This window comes from Varroa destructor, unplaced genomic scaffold, assembly GCF_002443255.2.
Source record: "Varroa destructor unplaced genomic scaffold, Vdes_3.0 BEIS01000005.1, whole genome shotgun sequence".
NCBI lineage: Eukaryota > Metazoa > Arthropoda > Arachnida > Mesostigmata > Varroidae > Varroa > Varroa destructor.
In genome coordinates, this window is record NW_019211458.1 from 6778995 (window position 1) to 6801798 (window position 22804).

Genomic DNA, 22804 nt, shown 5'->3' on the forward strand with positions numbered 1-22804 from the left:
AAAGAACGATAGATTTTCGATTTGAAAGGCGGTAAAAAAATTTAGAAGGAATATACAGATGGGTGTTCAGTTTATGAAAAATTTTGATGATTGACTTAGTAAGTAAATCTGCATGCTATATATATATATATATATAATGGTTATAAACAATAGCACACATTACAAGGAGTTTGCTTGCCCTCAATGGCAAACGTGCGTAATCTATGGGCTGTTTACTTGATTTATCTCAAAATATGCAAACCCCTTATTTTATTTATCACAGTCACAAGCATTTCATTATTGAGGGTAAGCCAATAACGTCCTTTCGTATTATACAAAAATAAAGAGAAGACCGCTAGATTGTTGTGTGAAATATCATAGGGCGATCGAAACAAAATTTATGTCGCACGACTTTCTTAATATACAAATTATTTATCGGATCATGGTTTAGACCGTTCACAGTAACATTGATCAGCTTGTTAGGCATCTGTCCTTAATTCTACTTCTACAAAAGTAACGCCGCAAGCAATGTGCAATTGTTAAAACATGGCAACAGGTTTTCTTGCTTGCGACCGTAGGTGCCTGCTAAGATAGGATAATGTGTCTTCAAATAATAAGGCGGCTTGAAAGAGTATCCGACGTTAAAAACCGTGTGATGAGAACCGTTTATCTTCTGACCAAGCAACTTCGCACAGAACCTGAACTCTGCATAGGAACAATATTGACGGAAAAAAGATTTAAAATGCAAAATTTACACGTTTACTGGGATTGAAAACATAAGAGGTATTGCCTTTTCTCGTATTAGATAATTTCATTATGTTTGTTCAAAGAAGTTTTATGACTCTGCTATAAGTTTATCCGGTTTCCATCGTTCTCTTATATCGTTTTTTTTTTTTTTTTTTTTTTATAATATCAGGCTCAGGAAATGTTTTATTTTTGCTGCTATGTTTCCCTATAAAGCTGAGCGTCATTGGCACTGATATATACATTTCTATTTATATTAATAAAGTCAACCCTGTGCGCGTCAATTGACATAGAAACGTCTTTCCAACTGATCGGTATCTTAATGAACGTTGGCGCAGGTGAGCCTGACAGTGATAGGAAGGGATGAGCCTACCAAACACAATGACATACAGGCTATTGCCTGCGAAAACTTAATATCAAAAATCGCAGGTACAAGGTGATTAGGTAGCGTCAGATAAAGCCAAGCAGCGCCTAACACATGGATGCATCTCTATGGCCATCTACTAAACGCTAGAAGAACAAACAAGATCTGTAACACATATCATATTTGTAACGTCCGCCAAATGCAGCTCGGGCTGCAGTGGAATGGCTTAGACCTGTATTGAACCATCGCTATTATTTTGTTATTACATAACAATCGAAATAGGATCAAAGACATGTACGACATTACATATATGTAGCGCTAGATTATACTCCATTAGAAAACTGTATCTCTGGTCGAGTATATACAACAAAATGACACTTACATTAAACCAGAACGTAGAAAACAATGGTACTTTGAAAATGAGTCAAATGGTACGTCGAAGACTAACCATTGTATTATGAACAGATCTGACCTAAGCTCTAACAGATACCATGCTAACTAAAAACCACGTGTCACATGTCGTTATACGTATATGGTAGCGATTATGATACTGTCTAGGGTGGAAATTTGTCTAGGGTGGACAAAAGTTCTACGACAGCTTGGGTCCTGTAGAAATATCAGTCAGTACCTAATACTTTTTCTATACAGTTCAGTAAATGCCCTGTTAGCTTGAGGTTGATTGGCGTCGGGATTTTTTCTAGAAAAGAACGTATTGGCTACGAGATAAGCAAGTTGATTGCGGCAAACTTTGGGACTCTTCAAAGATCTCTTCATGTGAGACGCCCTGAACGCATTTGGCTAATACAAACTCATTGGGATAAGCTGTCTAAAGAAAATAGCTAACTGGAAGTTTAACGTTTCGATTAAAAAATATTTGTAGCCAATGAGAGTTTGGAAGATTTTTTTATTAAACGTTTCGCGTTCAAGCCTTTCCAAACCCGCTAACTTACACGACTGTAGGACAAAACTAGCTACAGAATAAGTTTAGAGAAAACGTACGTTTGAGCTCTAAGTTAGACAAACGGCTTACAAATTCAATGAATTCATTTTATAGTTTGAATTCATACAAAGTTATGAACATATCGCGTGCTCGAAGCCTGCTTAGTGCTTTGCAGGATTAATTGGTACGCAAGAAGGGGGCTAACGCTAAAAGTGCCTGCTGCAGGGAAAATAAGTTTTCTGAGTAAATGGCAATACCGGCTGCGTAGTCTTCAGCTCTCACTAGCCTCTAGCCTCACTAGCATCCTGTCGCTTCTATTACATAGGAAACATGTTTGAATTGCTGTTATTTAATCTCTTATTCATACAGTTGTGATGTGAATGACTTTGTACAAACTATGCCAGATCTTCTAAATCCTAGTTATTACCTCGCAAGTAACCCCGGCCGAATTTAAGACAAATACGCCGCCGTTTATTTCGCTGCCTAAGATAGCTTTCGAACTAAATCGTAGGCACAAACCTTAGTATTGCTCTCCCTTCTCTCGAAAATATTTTCTTTTTCAAGATTTCTTAAGATTTAGAAAGGAAAAGGTTAAAGCGATGCTCCAGTAACTACGATGGTTGACTCATCACAGGCATTGACTTTATTTGCAAAAAACGTTTTACAAGTAATAGCGTGCAAGCCCGTGTACTGCTGTGAACAAACACCTTCGGCCTATTCTATCAACTTTCAGAATCATTTTACCGAGCAATGTTGTTCTTCGTAACGTTCTTACCGGATCTTGCAGCTTTCTTGCAATTTTAGATCTTCTTTGAACTGAAGGTCAAACACTTAGGCTATCATTTCAAAGTCATTACCATACACAAATGTCTTGCCGCTCGTAATTGCCACGGTGATTGGTAAACCTAGCTCTTACTGGAGTGCGTTCAAGTTCTCCTGAAACAGTTGGTTACAAGTTTGCATTTGCTCGAAATTCAGATCGTTCGCCTTAGTCTTTGTTGGTCGCCCTTTTAGCATCGAACGATGCTTCGAATTGGCTCGGCATGATTTGTAAGAAATGTGTAGTTATTCTGACGATAATTCGGCGATCGTCCAGCGCAAGTTATTTACCTTTCCTACACATTGTTTTTCATACTCATTATGACAGGCCACATAGAACGAGAATGGTTTGTACAGCCCTCTTATTCGTTGCAGGACCGCTACTACCAGCTTCAAAGTTAGCCTTGACTCATAACTATGCAACGGAAATCAACTTAAAGAAGCCATGAGGTTTCGAAAAGTAATGACACTTTCCAGTTACGCATCTTACCTTTGGGATACGTGACGCAGGTTTTGTTATCTAGGACTGACTTAATCCTGCTCCGGAGTTTGTCCCACTAGGCATGTAACGGAACACGTCAGAAAAATATTAGTAGATGGCGCAGGCATAGAAAAGCCGTTGCCCCTTCTCCTAAATATGGCGATACGTTTTTTTCAATATCGAGCTTGCATCGATGGTCTCATGTGGCATTAAGCTTTTTTGAGAGAAATTCATCACAGCCCAGCTGGGTAAGCTGAACCGCGTGAAGTCTGCGTTCTTCAAGAGAACTCTGGGCCTGCCATAGCCGCGACGTGTATTTCCTAGCGGATACGCCGCTGTTTGTTGAGGATCTACAAAGCTAGTCTGGCTCACCTAAAACGCCCGTCTACCTAAAATTCGCCGGACAATGGAAAGGATGAATGATTGAAATCTATCTGGAATTCTTCCCTACTCGTGCTATGGCGGACGGAATATAGAAGGAGCGACACAGGAGCAGCTGACAAGTGCTTGTCCGCTACGCAGTGTATGCCTTTCACCATAGTGTGTGTGCTAATGACTTCTACCATCACTCGAACGAAAGCTAAACTATGCCTTTGTACGATACCACATGGGGTCATATTCTAGGACGCCTTCCTCAATAGCATGGCGCGCAGAAGGACAGCGCAGTCGTACACACGGCCTTTGGACAACAAAGGCCGTATCGTATGTGTGTCTGGCATAATATGTTTCACGGGTAAAATATAGTATCTTATATCATTCCTAGAAAATCTGCTGCTTAAACGTCGTATCATTAATGCATTATTCATGAAACGTTATTAATCAACAGCTATCAAACTAGCGTGTGTCTTTATAAAAAAAAAAGTAGCAATAGTGTGAGATCTGTTTCTCTGCATTGCTTCTAGGCTTGTATGTTCCATTTTACAACTGCTCTGAGGGAGCTTTTCAAGAGATCGATCCACCTATTGAAGGAATTTCAGCCACTATTCAATAGCACCATTGAATGAATCATAGGCCCTTTTCATTTCTGCTCTTCATATATATTTTAATATAAGGATGAAAATAAATGATATTAGTAAGCCAATCATTCGCCTGAAATGTCCAACTGAGTAGGCAAATAATTAAAATATATCTGCGAAAAACCTTTCTATTAGGGATCAATAACCTAGAAAAATATCTGCTTAAGAAGACCACCCTCGTATGATGCAAGTCATTGAAAAACAATGTTTAAGAGTACAGCTTCCAAAGCAAAATGCATTTATTCTTAATCTTTACCTATCGTAACGGTTCGTATATACTGTAAACGCATCCATATCCATGGTTAAGTTTTACAGCGGATCGGTGATTGGATCAATCCGCAATCAAACGCGTGCTTTCTCTGCAATGTCACCTAAATAATCTATATACGAATAAGTGTAAAAAGAAGATACCAGCTAAACACTGACCCATACGTAATATCGATCTTATTGCTCCATTTTTATGGTAAGTGGCAACGCCGACGTTGAAATAAACGTTTGTCATTTAGCGCGTATGTATTATATCTTTACTAAGTAAAGAATGGTAATATTAAGAATAATAGTATTATTTGGATAATATTATCACGTACATATCAAACTGGATCACTCGAAGCGTTAATATATTAGACGAGTGGTGATTTGCCTAAAGTGAGGAAGCGTCCACTAGGAAACCTAAACCTGTCCTGCCATCTGCAATGAATGGGCGATCTATCAAAATACTTCATAATAGGCTAATATAAATAAGATCGCAGGAGTTAACAGCCAGCGCATCAACAAAGGTAGCGCCGACAAAAAGAACCGAAGTGCGTACTGGAAGCCGAAGCAAGGTGCTTTCGAGAGGTAGAAGAGAAGGTTCTTTACGTGCTGCTGAAAAAAAAGCATCGGTTACTTTTGGAATGAGCGTCAGTGAACAAACGCGGAGTCAGTGAGATAAAAGACGCCTTAGAATTTGCATTGTACCCACAAGTGTCATAAGTCATTGCGGATCAAACGATTCATAGAACGATGGCACATAAAAACGGCTGTTCCTACCAAGCGAGAAGTAAAACTCTTGAAGAAGCTGCAAGGAACCTGTAGGATATCAAGCAGTGATTTCTTTGGAAGTGGCAGACAAGGCAACAGTTGTAGCTCACCTGGGCTCTAGCAATAGACAGAGACACATCAAGCCTGAGCGAAATGTTCAGAGTTCCTTTATGATGTCTTCGAAACCTTAGCACAACGAAAATTCCAAATAGAATCGCTTTAGCGAGACTTAGAGGTTACGAAAACAGAAGTCTAAAACGATGAAGTGAAAGGTCGACGACATGATTCGATATAGACAATTATTGTTATGGACTTTAATGCAAGGTTAAATATACAGAGGCACGTATAGACAGCCGCTGTTATAGACGGGTTACTCAGAGCACTAGGTGGTGACCCGCACCTCAATTCGCGCGTCGAACCTCCCAATGAGCAATTCAGTTCTGTATGCATTTGCAATGAGCCTGACCGAAAAGGAAGTTATGTTTCTAAACATCAACTGAGCAATTACTCATCACATTCTCGTCCGAATGAAGTCACACTAAGGGCAGGTACGGACTATAACAGGTAGTGGGCCTCCGTGCCAAAAAATTGAGGCAAGCTCATAGAGAACAAACGGGTCTCGCTCTATTCCCGTGCAATCGGAACCCAGGTGTCAAGAGTGGCTTTAGTTATGCTTAGAAAAGGTAAAGATTTGAAAAGGCAGACCTCAGTGGAATCACGAATGCTCGAGGAGTAAGGCTCTACGATATTAAACAAAAAAAAAAAAGAGCTTTAGCTCGTTTCGAAATGAAGGTTTTCAGTGCCGCTTAATAGCCTAGATAGGGGCACATAAAAGTAAGCGAAGTACGAATATGAACATAAGCAAGAAGAACGTCTGCTATACGAACCTCAGGCCATTCCTACGTATGGTTAAGGAAGGGACGAAACTTTAGCGCATCTTGTTATGTAGACACTGATGCTCTGAAGGTCTTCTTCAACAATACATACGGGAACCGCGTCATATCATCCCTTACAATGTCTCTTGGTACTTAAGTGCCTAGTGTGAGTAGGATAATACCAGCATAGAGCTAGATTTCACAGTATAAGTGCTATCCGAGGTCATATAACAGCTCGCAAACAATAAATTACTAGGCCTGAACGACCTACGGGACAAAGATCTGAAGCGAACAATTGTGTTGCGAGGCGAACCTCTAACAGCTGTTGAAATGCCGGAAGTATAATAAGGACAGGGACTAAGTTTTACTTTCTTGGAAGGTTTTAAATCTTGGAACGTAAAAAATCACTGGCAGACTCACCAATTAGGCGAGGAATAACCAAAAAAAAAAAGATATTTGCAAGCTTCTGGAAGATCTCTTAATTCACCGAATTAGGACACTCCCGAACGAGCAGTGCGGACTTTAAATACCTTATTGGCCTGCTCAGTGTCCTTAGATGATGCAGCACTTTCACGGAAGGGGCAACTTGTATATAGTGTGTTCATCGATGCACCTGAAATCGGCTCGCGAATCCAAGTACTCGAACAGCTGCCATATCACGAACTCCTGACAAAGACACTGAACTTCTTAACAGCTGATTCAACAGCATTACGTGATGACAACGATGGAGTGAGCTAGCACCAACTGAATATTCAAGCGAATAGTCCTGCCTAGGACTTGGCCCCCAACGTTATTCACAATTATTTAATAGCCACATTTACCCTCCTAGAACATATATATATAGTATATTATATACATATATAGTATATTTAGCCACCCTCCTAGAACAGAAGTACAACGACAGTTCAAAAGAATCACTGGATCACTTTTTCACTATGAAGGCACACTGAGGCGGCTACGGGGCCGTTTGTATCTAGAATAAACTGTCGTCAACAAGGTAAGTTGCAAAGCCATTATTAAGAATCAACTATATTTACTTTCCAATATGTATATATATGAGCAAAATATACCCTCTCTAATGTCTTTGTGTTTAAAAAGGTTGAAGAGTTTTTTGATTGGTGACAAGTTAACCACAGCAGAGCTCCGGTCAGAACCGATTGAAATGGGAGAGAGAGCCATTTTTAATAATTAAAGAGTCAAACTCGAAAAATGACCGAATCGATTAGTTTCGAAATTAATTAGTGAGTACTCCAAATAGGGGGCCGTTGTTTTTGTTGCACTTTCTGTAGTACACTCGTTTAGACCTACAATTCAAAATTGAATGAGGGTTGTACACTGAATAAAGGCTTCTGTCGGCGCAAATACTTCATCACCTTTAATCATTTGTCCAAGCCTGCGAATATATCGTTTTGCCATCAGAACTTCTAATTCTAACTGCTTCGTAGTTAATAGTTACTATTAATTAAATCGTTGTATAGGTGTGTTTCACTGAAAAGTCGTTTTTCTGCGACATTTTCTCTCCCTCTGACCAACGTTCTCAAACTGGTAAAGGCGGCAGCGGACGAAGCTGTTACGAGGGCCATAGACGGATCTCCGCTTTTATGATCAAAATACCATACAGGGCCTACACTTGTTTACCGAGAAAAACCGAGCGTACGTTTTCAACTGACAGGATATTGACTGAGTACCTCCGTATAGTCTAAGCATACCTAAAAAAGCATGCTGAAAAATAGACAATAAGAGATAATGTTATGTCGGATGAATTGTCTCGATCAAAATCTAAACAAATGAAGGTACTTTAGGAAATATTTGTCTTATCTTATTAATAAGCAGCCAGAAAAATCAGAACGGCGTCGCCGACCGTAAGTCACAAAGCAACGACGTTTTTCATGGGCAGTGAACGAAATCTTTCTGCCGCTTTCGGGCGTTGTTTTATACGTGCGGTTATTGGCTCCAAGGAAACTGACAACTCGGATCTCGTCTACTTGCGTTTTTCTTTTGGAGGCCATTTATACAATACTAACGAGCCCTTAAAATCTGTCAGTTGGCCTAAGAACAAACTTGAAGACATTTTAATCAAGCGATATCAATCAAACACTACTATAGTTTAAAAAAAATCTCTAAGTTTAAAGAAACAATTTTTAGTAAAAGAAATCAAGTTTTCGATAGTACGTACTAGATAAAAACACCACAATAAGCGGCTGTACCATAAAGCCAACAATTCATATCAACTACAGGAACGCGATACACGATGGTTTACTTAGTACCCAAAAAAATGACGCGGCGTACTAACCGCTGCTAGATTCCGTAGAATGAAGCGTTTATTCCGTATACGCTCGTTAAAGTGCTCGTATAAATATGAGCATCGTATTTTTACAGAGCGCTAACACGGTAGATAGTCCGCAAACATAATTTCTTCAATAATAAGGAGAATTCAGGCGAAAACGTTTCAGATATTTCGTCATTGTTATTAAAAGCGAAACCGTAACACTATGCTGCTCTCGCAATAAAAACAATTGGTATAGCTTTGCAATAAGCTGTGCCTGCATGATTAAATGTTGGCCTAAATAGACTACTTTTAAAGGAAAGCTGGACAAGGTCCAAATGTTCCCATTCCTAAAGATAAAAAAAATGTAAGCGAAACCATATTTTCCCTCCATTAATCTTCCTACACCATTCGAATTGTATAGCGAGCAAATTAAGGGCGAAAGATTCTAAATGGACTACGTGTAAAATCCAACGGTGGCACGGATTTGGCCAAGAACAGTAAATTTGTTTGCCTTGCTCATACCAGTTCTAACTATGTAATAAATTTAGCAATTGTCCTCGCGAAAAATAAATACCACCTTCTTCATTTAGAGTTGAGCACAGCATAAAGTATATTGATTCTCATTCGTTTTTCCCTTTGTTCCCCCCTACATTGGCTATTTGTTCCCCAATCATTGCAGATAACCTGCTGTACCGAAAGTGGTATATGCGACGCGATCATTAAGAAAAAATCCTAGAAACAGTGAGAGTAGCGCTACCTCAATGAAGTTGGCAGCGGCTAACTTTTGCACCTGTAGTAAACTTATTGGATTGGCGAAGACAAACTTACCTCTATTCAATAGACAGTTGCCTATATTTAATTCTATTCGGTAGTTTAGAATATGATTTGACCAAAGTCGAGCATACTGTAACCAACGCATTTCGCTACTATAGATGTTTATGCGAAATACTGTAAACTGATGACAGCGATCTGGAAAATGGTTTCAGGCTAAACTCAGCATTTTGTGCTACATTTCCCATTGGTCTTCCTGGATTGTACGTCGCACTCCCCAAGAAAGCTTTCTATTAATACTCAGTGAGCCTTTACAGGCGCTTAAATGACTATGCTTTTGTAAACAACGACCAGTCGTCGACCTTTTACGGAGTCTTACCTTGCATGACAAGTGCTCGTTTGTTGCCGACTGATATTTAGTTGGTGAGAAACAAGCATTCGTCCTGCAAGCAAGTGTTATTCGGCAAGACGCCTTATGGCACAGGAAGTTAGTTCTTACGTTGCAGCTGATGCTAGCGTAAAGTATTGAGGCGGGTAAGAGAACACAGAACAAGGTAGTTTGTCCTGTTTGGCTGGTGATGCAACGTTAGCTTTCCATTGCCCATTTCTTGGTACATTGCTATTTATGCTGAAACTGAAGATGAGGAAACAGTTGATAGCCTGAGAGGACGCGATATTAACGTTATTCAGGAGACGTGTTTGCTCTATGGCGGTTAACAGCAAACGTCTGTGGTGGTTGATATAGTTCCATAAACACAATCTTCACACTATGTACAATATGCATTTTCAGGTTTTCACTAAATAAACATCAGCAAAGGAATGGAGAGAAAGAGGAAGCAGTAGATGAGTGCAGCAGAAAAAATGGGGTGGTGCCGAGGCTGGCTGGCTGGCTGGCTGGCGAGTCAGACCCTGGAATTACCGAGCGAGCGAGTATGCCGGTGAAGCTGGGAAAACGACAAGAGCAGATGAAACAAAAAAAAACCATCGAGGAGAGAAAAAGAACAAAGACAACTAAATAGGACGACAACGTTAGTACTTAGTAAGTAAATATCCTTCCGTAATGACCACAGCAGTAAGTCCATCCCACGTATATATGCGAATCTGCTGCTGCTGCTGTTACGGTTATAACTTCTTCTACCCATGTGAATTAGGTTGGCATTGCCGTTGGATCGTAGGTAGTCTAATTTGAACATAAACATAGCCTTCAAGCATCTACGACAGGCTCAAGTAACCTATTTGTCCAAAAGAAACCAGTCAGAATGTGAGATGCGTAGAATAGAGATAATGATATATACACTCGCCTCTTTTGACAGCCAACAAACAACAGAAGCTCAATAAATTTCGATCAGCGAATATTGTAAAAAGTACGTTCGCTGAATGGTCCTATTACGAATGAGAAAGCGCAATATACCATTGTTATCACGCCAATCATCTTATCAGCAAGGCTCAAGGCTGTGGACCGACATAAACAGTGCACTGATTTATTTCTTAGATTTCTGGTTGGTTGAATGCAGACCTAGTCTCTATAGAATTGAAACAGATAAAAGTAATTATTATTCATAATACAATGACGTTTGGGTTTGCTTTGATACAGACCGGTCGTTTTGCCCCTTGAAGTTTGCATTGTGCTTGCATCTGCAGCACGGCATCAGCGGATAGGCTTCCCGTCTGATGCGTTTTTTAACTTCTTCCAGGGCTATCAATCTACCCCTTGCTCGATCGGGGATTTTCGACACGCGTGGCGAAAAAGCTTATACTGTAGCCACACAAGGATCACGTAACGTACTCTAAATGCTCTTTCATTGAGGGGACGGGGGTGCTTGTCCCACTCGACTTTTGAAGAGCAAGCAAATAGAATGTTAAGTAAGCTCAGACTCCTGAGTGACCAAAGAGCTAGAAATTCAGCTTTCCGCTTTTCTTCGCAACATACATGAAGCCATTATGCATGCACTGAGCACTACCGTATTAAATTCGACTCCTCGTATAACTAAAGACTTGGCTTCTCGGGACCTAACTTAGGTAAGCATAAGTAAAAGGACCCTATCACTTACCCTGTCTGACTGGCTCATTTTGAACACAAGTATGCTAAGTAGTTTTACCGTTACGCGAAAGGTCACCTTGTAACAATAGCGATGTGCGTGTGTGTTTTTAAAATTTCGCATAGCCATTTTTTATCCGTTGCACGCTAATAATTTCAATATTAGTATCTGTAGTTTAGATAGTTACTAGGATGCTCAACGTTATGGAAAATTGTTGTAAAGCTATTTTTAATAATTAATCATTATAACCAGAGGTTAAAGTCAAAGTTTTTATTTTCTAAAAATGCGTTTTCAACATCCCACGCCAAAGGTAGATGTTTGCGGGATATTCACTGAATGCTCATGAAAAAAAGAACATAGGATAGTTCAGGAACACTGGAAATGATCGACTTGGCAACTATCATTAGATCAGAATGTTAGTCAGATATAACTAGTGGCCAAAAAATGAAAAGTAAATTAAAATAGATAAAGAGCATTTTTGCCAATAAATTTTGATCTATTTTGACTAACATCATGAGATAATGTAATTGTATTATAATGATAACGTTTGTCGTTAACTCGTTTGATTAGCCACGCCAAGAAGTGGGTTTGTCGTTCCTTATCTCTAAAATTGATCGCTCTCCTTATGAAAAAAGTATTAGTAACGGATGTTAAAATATCCATCGACATATTTATTTAAAATTAGAAAAAACTAGTTTCAAGTTCATCAATGAAATCCTGAGAATATCGTTACCAATTAAAAAGTAAAGATACTTTGATCTGCTTTTTGCTAAAAGAAGTTAGAAATGTTCGACTGTTCATAACGTCGTTTCAAAATATATTGAGAATATATCGCAAATTACTCAGAAATTATAAGATGCTTTACATGCTAGCAAATGTAGTAACTGCTTTTTTAATATCAAAGGAGCAATTAAACTAATTTTGTTTATTATCAGTCGTTTTTTAAATATTAAATAATACTCTATCGTCCTTCAGTGACTTGAAGTATACGAAGCTGGTAGACCATTCAATATTCACCACTATTGTTTGCAAAAAAAAAAGCAGCGCATTAAAAAAACAACGACTGCAAGTAAAACCTGCGAAAAGGGTAGCTTGTTCGCGAAAAGATCATCGCGACCCTTCAGAATCAATTCCACAGAGTAGGGAAGTTCACCAGATCAACCCCGAAATGTGTATAAGGGTAGGGGGAGAGTAAGAGTAATGAAAAAGAAAAGTAGAACGTTGCCGAACGAAAAAAAACAATAAAAAACCATATATATACATAGAATTATCGAACTCTTTCGAGTAGATTGCAGGCAAAATAAAGGACTGCGAAGACAAATACTCATGGATTTGAATAGAACTATAAAGGCGTCGATAATAAATGATAAGATAAAAATGACTTGATTAGGTCAACAGAGAATTCACGTGTCAACACAATGCAATTCGTGCTGAATAAGTCTCGTTCAAAGATTTCTATTTGAAAAGTATGTCCTTTGAATCTGCATTATGTATTACTACTATATTAGTGTTATACGAGGTCCTCACATTTCTTTGATCTTTTTTTGTGGAGGACAGGGGAACCAGGCTAAGAATTAGTCACTCTTTGCATCCATCCTTATGTGAGCCAAAACATATCCTAAGGGCTTTGAACTTTATCATCTTTGTATTTGTTCTATCCTAGCAGTTGTGGCTTCGTACTCCGTAAGTAAAATGTTTGTTTGAGGCGTACGTACACATTGACACCACGATTTCTCTGTATGTTACCATAATTTTTAGACTACGTTTATTGGTAAGTCAGTTCGGTACGTTTAGGTTTGACATTTTCGAACGGGAATATAGTAGTGACCTATTACCCAAATATGTCTTAATACGTTCATTGTTTCTATGGCTGACGAAAGCAAGCTTTACCTAGATATTTTTGTTTTACCTTCTCTTATCATAAATACGTTTGGTAGCCATTGGAAGTTTCACTAGGTGTTGTGGTACCCACCTTCAACCAAATGCCGCAAATGAGGCACGCCGAAGCGCGACTCGAGTTCACCGATGAAGATGTCGACGACAACCAGCCATTCCCGACTCTAAAAACAATTTTGACGGTAGTGAAGACTGCATTTACAACTTTTACAGCATAGGTCTTCCTTTCTATAGCCGAACGCTCCGCTTGCCAACGTGGTATATCTTTCTTTCAAAAACAGGCTGTAGATGGCAGTGTCGGTTGTAATGTTGAGATAGAGGCTGCACTACAGTATGCTGACGGTAGCTGGGAACTCGACTATCCGTTCGATATGAATGAACACCTGGATATCGTTCTAAGCGAACTTCTTCAGCATTCCGGCGACCGATTCATTCTGTTATCATGTTTCCATCCTGACGCCTGCACCATGATTCGGTATAAGCAAAACAAGTATCCGTTGCTGTTCCTCACACAAGGAGTTACCAGCAAATATCCCGCCTACCACGTACGTAGCCTGACACCTTTTTGAGCTATTTGGCTCCATCTAACTAGAGCACATTCCATGATGGTATGGATCTCCAGCAACTCTATGGGGCAAGAGCCCTGGTTCTCTGGTGTCTGCTACGTAACCACTATTGAAGATACCTGTACTGTCGACACAAAGTAGACAGCTTTCATCAACGTCTGTCCTGCATTATCTTAAGCAATGAGCATTCTTATGCTGGATTTGTAGCAGAAGCAGCAGTATATTTACAGTTCACGGGTTCTGATGTCCAAAAATAGCCTAGTAGGCGAGTGGCTGTCGTCTGGGTGGGTCGGAGTGATTTCTACAGTGACAAATAGCAGCAATCATCAAGTCTTACATCAAAGCTACCAACAATAAATCGAAAAAAATGACTGGGCTTTCTTTTATTGCAAAAAGTACCTCCATTTAACAAAATTAAGGTGATTGGCACAAATTGTCGTAAAAATGCGGCCGTATTCCTTTAACCAGATCAAAATAGTATCAATAATCTTACTTGGTATATGATATAATAATGATGATCTATTTGCTTGCATAATAATTGTGAAACGAAACCACAGTAACGGTTGATAGCTAAACATAGAGTATCCGGTCAGCAAAGAATTTATTAAAAAATTCGTACTAGCATTTAGGATAGATGTCCGCCTGCACAAAACGGCAGAACATCAATTGGGGCTACCCTTTCGAGTTTCAAGACGTCTCAGGACATCACACAGGACGTGCAGGTGCACGGCTGATCCCTTCTTCACCCTATGGAAATTTTCGTTTATAGATTTGTAGAAATGAAATTCGCACATGGTAAAGTTACGATGAACGTGAACCCATTTTTACGCCTCAAAATCATGAGTCGACCCGAGTATTCTGCAATCTATCAAAACGAAATTACAACTTTTAATCTGCGATATAACGGATTCGTAAGAAAATTGCATCTTTAGCCAGTACGCAGGTTTATCTGCTCAGCGAGGCCGTAAGTGCGATGTGGCCCACTCATTGTGCCGGAGCTCAATGCTCTTAGCGTGACCGTAGTGCTTAGGTGAGCTACTGCATAACTTTTATTAAAGTATGGTATTACCTGCCTATAAAGAGACGGCGTCATTTAAGACGCGTCGTTTAAAATATGATGTCACGGTAATTAAAACTATGAAGCATGCTAGCTCTCCTCGCACTGTTAGTGAAGGTTAATATCAAATAATACTAATAAAGATAATAATGAGGAAAGCTAGGAATTGAGAAAGATAATAAAATTTTATTATTAAGGTTGCCATCACGTTGCATAAGTCAGTTGCAGAAACCTCAGAACCGTCCAAGAACCTCCTCCCCAGAACCCACTCTGATCAGACCATGAAGGGGGCATATCATTTATGCTAAATAAAAATAAATGATTCCGAGTACCCAGCGCATAAAAAAAACTTGAGATTGGCAAAGCTTAATTTCACAATATCGTGTCACAACTACGGATTTCCGGGTTCGCTCTGTCCAACTACATCTTTCTATAATCGTAAAAAAATTATTTTTATACCTTTCTTCTGTTAACTCCGTTCTCGCATGAAATCAGTAATAGTCCATAGACTTAAAGCGCATTAGTTACCAGAAAAATTATCAATGAGGTTTTTCTAGAGGCACAGACGGATAAGGTAAATTTTCAAGTAATCTATAACGTGCATATTTGACTGGATTATTACAAAATTTATGCTTGTTGAAGTGGTATGCGATGCGTGAAACCCTAGATGGTTTTCGGACTTCCGTGTTTTAAAAATTTAAAGTGTTTTATTAAAGTAGATATTAAAACAGAGCCTATATTAGTACGAGATACTTGCACACAAACAAATTCAAGACGTACCAGGTACATATGTGACAATGTTAAAACTTCAAATGTCTCACTGCTGTTTGTTGGAATAAGTTTTACATTTCTTCATTTTCGTTGTGTTTGTAGATTAGATATAAAATCTTCGCCTTGGCTGTCTGAAATGCTGGTTAAACGTCATACCTAGAGTACCCGGTACATTATATCAAGCACCCTTGAAGCGAGCGCACCCTAGAACGTAGGGAACTACGCTGTTGAGAACATACGCCAACATTTCAACTTGAAGTTCGCGATGATCTTGATACAGTAAACAACACAAAATTCTAATTTTGTCCATCGTTCCATGTGGAAGCTTCAGTCTCTAAAGAGGTCCCTATTATACATTTTTTCATCCAAAAGCAACGACAGTAACAAACAGGTTCTCTGGTCACCTACGACTCTGTGATTTACGTAGAGATTTGGTTACAATTTTGTCACGTCGAGGCGAGCCATTTCCGCTAAAAATTTATAGAAAAATACTGTATCCTGGTGAATAGAGATCTAAATTAGGAATATGCAATGCATTTTCACTTAAACCACTTTTTATTTTATTCAGCATTGTACTCCTGCGATGTTAAGTCGAGGTCAATTTCTGGAACTGTAGAAACCCGATTCTCTACCAAAACCTTTGGAGCAACAAGGATAAGCGTTCTAATCCAACGCTTATCCTTGTTGTGTCCAGTGAATTATTAAAGTAAAAAACAATTATTTCGATTTTCGGTCGGTGTAGATAGTTATCAGTGTTGCTGAAAATTTACGTACGTATAGTAGTTCAGCTTGAATTGAAAGAAGTATGTAACTTATTTGGCTTTCTTTGGTAAGATTCTGAGTTTACGTTTACGAAGTAGTAGGATTTCCATAGACTTGCTCAATGAAGGGAATGGCCAGCGTTGAAAAGATCAGATTCCTAGTTCGCCGATGACGACCCAGACATGAAAACGAAGGGCAAATCGCTATTTGAAGATTCTCAAGCTTACGTGCATCTTCCACGCAAAATACATGCCTGAGGCGCGTGCATCTCAACAGTTTTATTAGTCAAAAGAGGTTGTTCCAAATCATGTGTTTAATGCAAGACTGAAGAACACTTTAAATACTAGAAAATTGTGAATTCTCTCCTTTTGGTGAACTCATCGCCAACGTAACTATACACGTATATATATTCCGCCGGCCAGAGAGATCTTCCCTTTTAGAAGAGCCAATTTTTTTACATGTGAGCATAGCAAAGGTACAACAGTCCAGAGCGGACGAGTAAAAGACTGGCTAAGAAACAATATAAGCTTTTATAAAAACTAGGCTTTGAATATTGAAAAAATACATATGTCTGTATTTTTTTTCGTATAACCTTCACTCGCATTACATTATAGGATAATATTCAGCGTATAAATATTAAAACCTATGTGTATGTAATGTAACATATACGATAACATGAAGGACGTATATAAGTTCAATATCTCTTACTTACATTTGCAAGTTGCATTTCTTATATAGTGGAATATATGAATTAGTAGTATGTTCCTATTCACTGCACGATCGCTAGCAAGAGCGCGATGTCGGGGTCCGACATTTAGAACCATCTTTCAAAATATGCCCAAATTATTATGGCCAGTCTAAATGAGAAAATAGCACATTACTATTGTTTTCGGCACCGTTATAGTAACCGCCACGGGTGTTTACGTCATACCTGCATCAATAACAAATATAGCGATTTCGTCTGCACAGATATCGTCATCGTTATTATGGTAGCTTGGTGACACTGTTCCATATGTAAAATATTGTATTTGGAATTTTTTTTTTTATAATATACACCCAATATATTTTAGGTAATATCCAAAATCATTATCAATTTAAAATTTCTCAATAATAAGTAAATCTGCTGCAAAATAAGACATCAAAAGGAAAAGCATGACGCTAACGTTAAATTATGTAAATTTTCTAAACTTAGGAACCACGAACTGTGGGAACATCTGTACAGATATAAAATTAAAATCCATTTTAAAATAATGGTATGTAATCGTCTATAAACCTGTCCGTACATACATTTAACTCTAAATACCTGCCTGTAGCGTCATAGCTGACAACCGTTGGTATAGCCTTAGAGCATTGTCTGCATAACCTTATCCTGATACACTCCAAAACATAAGTGGTTGGCAGTATGCCTTTTCAACTAAAACATGTTATATGCTAGTCCCGGTGTACGGATATCAAAAAAATGGTCCATATGCTTATTTTTGCTCGACAGCACACAGATTAGTTGATCTATCGGCGTATTAAACGTGCAACATCTAGCTTACGGTGAATGTTTACAATCGTACATTCGAAACTGCAAACGGCAATAAACGTAGACTTTACCTATTGCTTATAATATAAAAGCATAGATGGTACTGGGTAACACGCATTACCCCGTGCAATTAGTCCACGTCAGTCTCGGAACCACGTTCAAGGTCGGAAGTGCATAGCGTATTTCAGTAATCTATGGCTGAGTACTTTTAAGTTCTACTTATTCTATCACCCAGAAGGAAGTTCAAAGACGTTTATGCCAAAATATAAATGCTTTATTGTTAATGGAATAAATAAATGGGATTTCTGAAAAATGGTGCTGAATAGTGGTCGACGAAACAAAGTTAGCGTAAGGTTATTACAACTTATAATTCGTGACAGACATGAAGTATATAGACGTACTGTATATGCTTGGATTTTATTCAGTGCCAGAGGCAATGAACATGAGCTCTCTTGAGCTTTAATTTTTTTACATCATAGATGATGGATAAAGGCTTGTGGTAGTGGATGTTCCTCGATTGGGCTACATCGGTCCCCTTTCCCTAGGAAAGCGTGTGGCATACTATTGTATCAGTAAATTGAAAAGTCCTCTAAACTCTTGTTGATGTAGGTAATTCAATTTTAGCCGCAGGTGATTTCGATAACATTGCGATAACAGGATAACATTGCGTCGAAGTGTTTTGCTATTTTAGTTAAAATATCTAATTTCTCGACGTTTGATGTGAGGCTGCTGCTGGCGCAGATAAAACGTCATTGTGCTTTTGTTTTGTGTTTGCGCACACTTTATCCGTGTGCGGTTTTTCTTAAAAACCCACTCAGCCGGGTACTGCTGAACGCCAACCCTTCATGGTAACTGCACTTCCGCATCACTTCCTACACAACGGATTAACATGCGAATGTATGCAAGGACGTACGGATATCCTTGCTACCGCTGTGCCTTACAGCGGTAGCAAGGAAGGTTCACCCAATGTTATTCTACAGGGTAAGTGTCGCTAGGCGATAAACAATTTTCAGACATAATATAACAGAACTGGTGAAGGTATACCCTGAAATCTGAAGAGCGCTAGGTCAGAGCTGTAGATGCTGTTACACATATACTTTCAAAGCTCTAACAATTTTTATAGCTCCCCGCACGGATCTGTATTCACGATAGATGACAATGCAGGAAAAATCGTGGATGAAAAGCCGTCTAATACATTATGTCCTTCGGGGAAGTCTTACACTGTGATCCTTAAGCAAAGTTGCGTCAGACGCAACAACTGGTTTATACTCAAATGGAGTGGACACTCGAGATGTGACTACCACGAAGACATTGACGCTTTGTCTTTATTACAAAAGAAGTTTCGAAGGACTAAAGGGCGTTTAGTCACTGTATTATGAAGTAAAGCTTCCGAGAGTGACCACCTGTTGATACATAAGCTGATTTCCATACAATTTAGGCTTACATAAGCTGCTTACATGTGATCATCTTTGAATAGTTGCTGTTTTACGGTTGTACCGTCTTACGCATGGGTTCAAACGGTGTACAGTCTCAGTTCAAGTTAATTGCATTAAGGGAAGGTGAAAAAACGGGGCGCCTGCTTTATTTCTCTAGGCTGACTTTGCTGGTAATGTTTTGAAAAAAGTAAATAAAAAATAGCAATAGAAACATGTCAAGTAAAAATCAATAAAGATATAGCCAACATAAAATAAGTAACCTACGTTCTTTGAGCACGATTTTATTAACATGTATCCAATATGCTGAGAATTTGTTGGGTCAAAACCTATTACCCTGTTATATTCGACAGGCAAGCGTTTCAATGCTGGCATGGTCAGGCGGGATTCTAATCTGCGATTTGCCTTTAATGTAAACCCATAAAAATGTCCTTCGTTCTTTGCATGGGCTCTACGTGCTTAGTAAATTATACCGATATATTTGTCTGCTGAAGGATCTTACTTTGTCTAATAATCAGGCTAGCGGCCACGTAAAAGCTCGTAGCAGTTCTAACAATGGCCTAATTGTTTACGATACGCAAGAATACGAACGTGTTCGGCGTACGGATTTGTCACTAGTTCCTTCATTAAAAAAACTGTTACTGCGTTGCACAACTAACTTCTAACTGCGTTAATAGAAAATTTATAAATGACGGGTACCCTTGTCACCAATTATTATTAGCGGTTTATGCTATAATATACAGAAAAAAACAAAAGGGTTCGAAGTATTTGAGTTATTGAGTAATACTAACAAGGTGAAATAGAAATTAACCTCGACAAAAAGTCTTGATCAAGCCTTCAGTACCCAGTATATACGACAGCCGTTACGGCATTACATCTAATCGCTTAAGTAATCTTATAATGTATACTATGTTACAGTATAGCACACGTTTAACTTCAGTCCGACTCATTATAATCGTACGAATCCAAACTACATAATTTTCCAGGGTAACACTAATCCTACAAGGATTGCTCGCCAGAAAAGTTTTCTCAGCATCGGTCCATGCAGGTGGGTCGATTTGTGCTAACAGATATCCAAGAAATAATAAAAACTTGGAGTTGCGTGACTCGCAATTCTGATTCGGAAAGCCCTCAAAGGAACAAAGATGTGGAGTATTTGCTATGATTACTGCGGTTTATCTGGCAACTTTACGAAAGTCGATTACGTATGTAATAGCATTGGTTCTTTTATCCGAGTAATGTTAAATTTCTGGTAAAATCAAGCAAACACCGTATAAGAGCTACAAGTATCTTCTTAAAAACAAGCTACAGTGTCAAGGGGAACGATGCTATTCCATCCATTCTACTTGCATTTTCACTAGGCGTATTCCTTAACTTGTCTTACTTAATATTTTGAAAAAACCAGCCTTCCGATACTGACTGTAACCAGGCTTATGGACTATGCTAGTAAGCAGATTAGTTAAATATATAACTACGATCCGTGCGATGTCTATGAACCAGTTAAATACTAACCCCATGAACGAATGCATAGAAGTTTAAGGGGGAAGGAACATGCTTACTCGGCATTATCGTTTGTGATTTACGGAGCTACATTTACGGATTACGGAAAGACATTCGCCTTTGTCCTTGGTGTGAAGCGCGTATTAAGATGTAGTCGCCACTTTTGTATCGAGATCCAGTCGTCATCATTAGAACGTTTTTGTTCAACTAATGGTGGCACCACCATCGTCGTTATCTGCTCTGTTATTAACTGTACACTGTTACCGGTAATAACAAACTTAACTCATTTAGAAGGAAGTGAATCGACACACGACGTTGAGATACAATTCGTAGAAGCATTTTCATGCTGAAACCCATCGTTTTTCATCACACATCTGATACAATCTGACACACTACGTAAACTATCGCGTTTCTATATTCTGTGGCACAAATTGCAAATACGGAACGATCCTGTTAGTGATGTCCCAAGACAATTTCCTGTGGTGGGAAAACTAACTGATATTCGTGTTTCATTTTTCAAGTTCACTAACTGATATAATCGTGGGGTCAAGTTATTGGGCTCCCGCCAGGATCTCGTTTACTGACCAGTTGTTAAAATAATTACGATCACGCCGATACATTCTGCTAATGCAGGTCTTATCAGGAGGCTATAATAACTGCTGTTCATAACGATCTCACCCACAAGAATAATATATACTCATGGCTCTTCGGTGCTCCGAATGGGGATCGATGTTTATTTTTCAAAGCAAATATATTGCTCTGTTTCACATCGGGCGTATGCCAGAAGCATATATCGATAGAGCTCTGATAAAATTCCTGAAAAACATTCGATGCATAAAGCTTGCTACGTTTCCTGTGTACTATAAACTAACTCATATGTTTCAGCAAGCAATGAAATGTACACTACTGGTAGGTACACAACTTAAATTAACTGCTATTAATATTTCTTTGTAGCCAAGCTAGGCCAAAGGCAAAAAATAATCATCTTCTCTCATACTTATTAGCCTGATTGGCTAAAATCATCAACGGAGCTCGAACTGGCCAAAAATTATCAAGCACAATAATTGTTGCATACACAAATGAATTATAAATATCGAAAACAAAATAATATCTAATACCTGACCTTAACACGTTTAGAATGTACACATTCAACGTCTCCATATATTGCACATGTAAGTAACTTAAGAGACGCTCATCTTCAGACTTCATCGAAGTGCCTAGGTAATTAAATATCTATCTATTGTAACGTGACTGATAGTGTTGTCTTACACAGCGGATCGATTATCTGCGGTAGGGGCAAGTGCAAGTTGAGGTCAAACCCCCAAATGTCCATCTTACCGCAATTAGGAGTCAGCATACCCACTTAGCATCATCCTGAACGATCAACGCTTGTCTCAATGAAACATTGAACTAAATACCGTTTGTCCTATGAACTGTAGCAGCATGAAATTATTCATTCTGTTTACCTCGGTAGTAAATAGCCTTACTTCAACGTTTGAAGAGTTCAATAAGTATGTTTCATCCCTTCGTTCTAGCGATATATTCCAAACTCTGAAGAACCGACGCTTATTGTCACAGAAAATTTAATCCCTATAACTACAGCTATATATATGACGAAATCATGCGTGTAACAATTTCCTACTTATATAGTCTCTAGATCTGGGTGTCGCTAGCTGATTTAGCCAAAAACGTTGGTATACGTGTGCGTCTGACTAGCCTCAGAATCAGAATCAAGTGTGGCGTACGTCTGAGGCAATGTTGCATGTTGGAACCAAACCTACCTACCTACCTACAGAGGTAAGTCAGAGGAAATCAGAGAAGTAGTCGAGATCCTGCAAATATGAAAAACTTTTACATGATTTAAATTATATCCTTTGATAGTTTGAAACTTCACCACGTTTCTTCAGTTCACTTCATTCGCTTAGGCACAAATAGGATGGAAGATTTTTGAGGTTAGATGTAGCGATTGAAGTA

At 38.8% G+C, this 22804-nt stretch overlaps 1 protein-coding gene across 11 annotated transcripts in view; it reads right to left on the reverse strand.

Annotated features, from left to right (window-relative positions):
• LOC111251572 (secretin receptor-like) overlaps positions 1-22804 on the reverse strand; it is an 82567-nt gene that overhangs the window by 55155 nt on the left and 4608 nt on the right. Inside the window, exon 1 of one of the 11 annotated variants that reach the window (XM_086990243.1) lies at positions 17082-17309. The exons of the other annotated variants lie outside the window; for them this stretch is intronic. Coding sequence (XP_086846369.1) covers positions 17082-17096 — 15 coding nt within the window. The 5' untranslated portion in view covers positions 17097-17309. Of the gene's footprint in view, positions 1-17081; positions 17310-22804 lie in introns of those variants that run through there. 11 annotated transcript variants of the gene reach the window in all.